General features: G+C 43.1%; 1 protein-coding gene across 1 annotated transcript in view; it reads right to left on the bottom strand.

Moving 5' to 3' along the window:
- The window catches only part of LOC121920350 (semaphorin-3G-like), a 31,036-nt gene extending 30,063 nt beyond the window's left edge, over positions 1-973 (bottom strand). The window contains exon 1 of the mRNA XM_042447482.1: positions 965-973. Within this exon, the coding sequence (XP_042303416.1) occupies positions 965-973 (9 nt within the window). The remainder of the gene's footprint in view (positions 1-964) is intronic.
- Positions 974-5,648: the final 4,675 nt, after the last annotated feature.

Here is a 5,648-nt window from a genome sequence, read left to right as displayed (position 1 = left end):
TGCTGGTCTCTGAGAGTCCCAAAGGGACCCTTTGAGGCCAGCAAATGCGGGGGGAGGGGGAGGGAAAAGGGGGACAGAAGCTCCGCCTCCTGGGGGCAGGAGCTCCGTCCCTGGCACCCAGCCCCCGTCCTGGGGGTAGAAGCCCCGCCCCCGGCAGGCGAACTACAAAAGGTTTGCCATCACTGATGTAGACTACAGTATCAACTTCTTAAGTAACATCTGTAACAGGGCAACCACTATCCTGTCAATCATCTGGCTCAGGAATAGGAAATTTTAATGGCAATGATCTAAATTTCTACATCCAGGTAGAGCCTCTTCAAGAAAGAACGTGCCACCACTGAATGCAAGGCAATAGGCATAGCACACACTGATATTTCAAGGCACACCTTGACCTATCAAGACCATCCTCTGAGGCTGAGAGAGTGTGACTTGGCCAAAGTCACCCAGTGGGTTTTCATGGCCAAGCCAGGATTTGAACCCTGGTCTCCAAAATCCTAATCCAGTGCTCAAACCACTATGCCACACTGGCTCTTGTATGGGAGTTACATCTTTCTAAGTGGACATAAGCATGCAGGAATTAGAATTGGGCAGTTTTGTAACATGTACATCTAGTAGAGGACTGCTGTTAACATTATTATGCAACATAGCCAGCAAAGTGCCCAGTGTGCATTGCACACCAATGCACATCACCCACTTTTGCTCATCAGTCACTCTTGCTGGTGTCCTGATATTCATCTTCATAATTCACTAACAGGGTTTCTTATTGCCACTGCTAATTATATAAGAATATGTCAAATAGTGTTATATATAAGGTGATATGGGTTTCTGGTACATTACTCAGGCCTCCACCTTAAAGAGCTCCATGGAGTAATTTGCCAAAGATGTAATGGTGGCAAAAAAATGGGCTTTCTTTGTTGCCACCACTGTCCTATAGTAGGCAGTTTGGTGTATGCTCTTCCCTCACTTTGGTCATATTCAGATTACGATTTACGGCACCTATTCCATAATTGATATCTAGACTGTTTCATTGCCCAGGGCTCCTCAGAAAACCAGGGAGTTAAAAGCAACACTTGATTCTGCACTTGGTCACATCTACTGCCTCCTTCCCTGAGTGAGAGGCAGGTGAGCAGCAGTGGGGATGGGATGACTTCTAAAACCTGCCCCCAAACAACCTAGCATGTCACTGGAAGAACTCCAACCTTGATCACAGTGGTTTATTTCTTTTATTTCTTTTTCTTAAAATATTCTTCTGCTTCTCCTTGATCCAGCTATTCATAAAGGACTCAGACCTACTCAATGAATAATTAGCCCAACTGTTTGGGTTTTAGAGTCCTCCAATGATTTAATGGATTCTTTGGCAAATTGGCTACTGTCCTTGACTGGTGTTAAATAGCCCAGGTTTGTAACCATAGCTAGGTCCACTAATATGAACATTATTCCTGACAGCTCCACTAGAGCTGCCAAAAAATAATTTGGACTGAGAGGATCTTAATTGTTTAATTGCCAATATTTGGTATTCTGTGCTTTAGGAAATAGAGTGGAATTATTGCAATTTAACTGTCGATTGAATGAGTGTTGCCTAGTAAGATAGTTACTGATGGGAAATGGTGGCTCACATTTGACAAGTAAAGGTCATAAGATAGGGTTGTTAATTAGGATTCTTGCATTATGTTCTCCTACAGCATGGGTGGGAATCGTGCAGCCCTCTGGAAAGCATGGGACTACAACTCTCACCATCCCTTGCCAGCATAGGCTGGGGATGCTGGGAATTCCATGATATCTGGAAAGTTGAATGAGCGCCTCCCCCCAGTTTATAAAACAGTTTTCCTGATCACATTTTACTAGGCGTTGGGTTCTGCATGGCCAAAATAAGGAAAAGAGATAAACAAGTGAGTGAGCAGGGGAGGCACAGGAAGCAGCTGTGGGGTAGGCCTACTCAGTTCTGTCTTGGAATGCCTTACACTGGTATAACTTCTCAATGATGGTAAAGATTTATTCACTTACTTACTTACTTACTTATTTGTGGCATTTATATCCCACCCTTCAGCCCTAAAGGCTATCAGAGCGGATTACAATTATTATTTATAATTAGACAGTTCCCTGCCCTCAAGCTTACAATCTAAAAGACATGACAGAAAAGGAGAAGGGAATAGTGGTGGGAAAGGGAATGAGGTCCAGTGGTTATTCTCTCCCTCTGATGCCTGGACCAAGGCAGATGGACTGGAGGGAGGGCTCTTCTTCTGCAGATTCTGTACAACAGCACAATGTGGATTTGATAAATGCACTACTGTCTTGGCAAGAATAAGAGATAATCTGAATGCTCTTCCTTTTTGAAAAATCTGGGCCTAGAATGGTCAGGGTGAATGGGTAGAAATCCAGCAAGATCCTTCTGTCACCAGATTGGGTTCTTCGCTATTATATACACAGTGTCCTTCCTCATTTATCTGTCCCTTAATGTTGCCTGGGTTCCAGCTAAGTGTCTTGTCAAAGACCTCCATCTAGTCTATATCTGCGCTGCAGAAGAATATGTAGAAAGAGATGTTTTATTGCTGATCAGTAAACTTCTCTGGGGGAAAAAATGTCTTTCTTTCTAAAATGTACTCTGGGAGGGGGGGGTTGGTTGAATATTTGCTGTTTCTATGCAGTCACCAGGGAGTGGTAGAAAGTGAAATGTAAAGAGGGTGTAGGAAAACAGAGAATACATTTCTTTTTCATCACAGCAATTGCAACTGTGAAAATACATTTCCCCAGTTTGCATGTATCCTAATGTTACAAGCTTGCTTGTTAGAGAGTGCATAGCTTTGTGGAATATGCCTTTTAGTGTATGGGCAACTCACACTTTGGCATTCTCAGAAGAAGGTAAGGGCAAACTCCCTCTGAACAATTCTGTCAATAAAACCCCATGTAGGTTTGCCTTGAGTTGCCATAAGCTAGAAATGCATTCAAGGTACACAACAATAACAAAGGTATATACTGGTACATATATGCTTCTGCATCTTGATTTATACAAGGGTTTTATTAGTTTTGCTTGTCATGGTTACTCTTCCAATAAAGAAAAGCATCCTGTATTTGAGTTGAACAGGTTGGATAGACTCATGTATGTATGTTTAGAAAATGTATCTATGCAGATCATTAAACAGAGAGTCTGTGAACATCTAGAAGGCAATGCCATATCACAAAAAGTCAACACGGGTTTCAGAGAAACAGTCATGCCAGACAAATCTTATCTCTTTCTTTGATAAAATTACCAGCTTGGTGATGAAGGATGCTGTGGTATAGTATATCTTGATTTCATAGTAAGGCCTTTGACAGGTTTTCCCATGACATTCTTGCAAACAAACTTGTAAAATGTGGGTAGACAAAGGACTGTTACATGGATTTATAAACTGGTTGACAACCCAAAGGGTGCTCAACAGGCTCCTTTTCATCCTGGAGAGAGTGCCAGTGGGGTCCCACAGGGCTCTGCCTGGGCCCAGTGCTATTCACATCTTTATCAATGCCTGGATGACAGAATTGGGAGCATACTTATCAATTTGCAGATGACCCCACCATGGGGGAATAGCTAATACTCCAGGGCAGGATCAAAGTTCAATGACCTGATTACAAGAAGCTGGGCCAAGCTACAAAATGAAATTGAACAGGGAGAATGTAAGGTACTGCCCTTAGGCGGAAAATGATGCCCGATTGGATGGGGGCACATGGCTGACGAGACTACATGTGAGGGATCTGGAGTCCCAGTAGACCACAAGTCGAACATGAATCAACAGTGTGACATGGCAGCTGAAAAGGCCAATACAATTTTAGGCTGCATCAATAAAGTATAGTGTCTAGATCAGAGAAGTATATGTGCCACTGAATTCTGCTTTAGTCAGGCCTCACTTGGATTTGTGTCTAGTTCTGGGCACCACAATTCAAAAGGACATTGAGAAACTGGAGTGTATCCAAAGGGGGTGACTAAAATCATGAAAGGTCGGGAACCATGCTCTATGGGAACGACCTAGGGAGCTGGGGATGTTTAGCCTGGAGAAAAGAAGGTTAAGAGGTGATATGATAGCCCTGTTAAATATTTGAAGGGATGTCATATTGAGGAGGGAGTAAGCCTGTTTTCTGTGCTCCAGAGACAGGAACCGGAACAATGGATGCAAGCTCCAGGAAAGAGATTCCACCTCAACATTAGGAGGAACCTCCTGACAGTAAGGGCTGTTCGACAGTGGAACAAACTCCCTCAATGGATGTAGTGGAGTCTCCTACCTTGGAGATCTTTAAGCAGAGGCTGGATGGCCATCTGTCAGGTATGCTTTGATTTAGATTTCCCATGGCAGGAGTTTGGACTGGATGGCCTTTGTGGTCTCTTCCAACTCTACGATTCTATGATTCTATGGCATTAAGTATTTTGTCCAAAAATTTCCCAAAGACATAGGTCTCATTAAAAAATATTATTAGGGAAGAGCACTTTTAGCCATTATCTTTCAATGCAGTGAGTTTGTCAGATTTCTATAAGCCATTAAATTCTAGGATCTCAAGGCTGAGGGTCCTAACCATAGTGAGCTAGAGCAATGACAATGCTCTTCCTTTTGTATGAAGATAGTCTACAAGATAGCATTGAAGCATTGACGTTTGCCACCAGCACTAAATTATTCAGGATGAAGACAACCCAAATAGACTACAGAGAGCTCCAAGAGAATCTGTTCTGACTGGTTGAATGGGAAACAAAATGGCAAAATGGAGTTCAGGGTAAGTAACTGGAATGTGATGCATGTGTAATCAGGAAGCCCATATTTTACATTTACAGGTTGTGAATCGGCTATGGCACTGCTCTTGAAGTGATAGTGGGCGGACTCACTGCAAAGATGTAACTCAGCTTGTGCTATGAAAAGGGCAGCTTCTGTGCCAGGAGCTTTAGAAAAATGGTTGCGAAAAAAAGCTGCTGATTTCAATGCATTTCTACAGTGGCCGCTTGGTATCCACTGGAGTTTGGTTCCAGGATCCCCTGTGGATGTCAAAATCTGTGGATGTTCAAACCCCATTAGATACAGTGGGGTGGTAAAATGGTGTCCCTTATATGAAATGGCAAAATCAAGGTTTTCTTTTTGGATTTAAATATATATATATATATATAATTTCAAGTTGGGATAACTGCATTTGTGTAATGTTCCAGTTCCTTTACCTCAAGTAGGGAATATTGGAAGTTGCTTTATGCTAAGTCAGACCACTCATCAATTTAGTTCAGTGTTCTCTACTCTGATGGCCATAATCTCTCCAGGTTTTCAAACAATGATCTTTCACAGCCCTAAATGGAGATACCAGGAATTTTCTGAAATGAAAGCATGTAGGCCAGAATCCTGTATGGGAGACATGTATGTGTGAGCCTGGTAGTTATGGTGCCATACAGTGAACCCTAGCCTGACCTCCCCATCTCACCCCCACTTATTGGGAAGCAGCCATCTTGATAGATCTTTGGGGTCTGTTCCCCTGTCACTCAGGAAGCAGCTGTCTGCTATTTCTACTCTTGTGAGTGCTCTCCAACAGGATCCTTGTCACAATTCCTTTCATGCTGGAGATTACTTGCTCAAAGGGGCATGGGACAGTCAGCCAGGGGTACAGGGGAACAGCTCCCCTGCTGCTGTCCGGTAAGTGGGGATTCAGGG

Source organism: Sceloporus undulatus, chromosome 2, assembly GCF_019175285.1.
Source record: "Sceloporus undulatus isolate JIND9_A2432 ecotype Alabama chromosome 2, SceUnd_v1.1, whole genome shotgun sequence".
Classification (NCBI taxonomy): domain Eukaryota; kingdom Metazoa; phylum Chordata; class Lepidosauria; order Squamata; family Phrynosomatidae; genus Sceloporus; species Sceloporus undulatus.
Note: the sequence above shows the minus strand (reverse complement) of the source record. Positions and strands in the feature narration are given on the sequence as shown.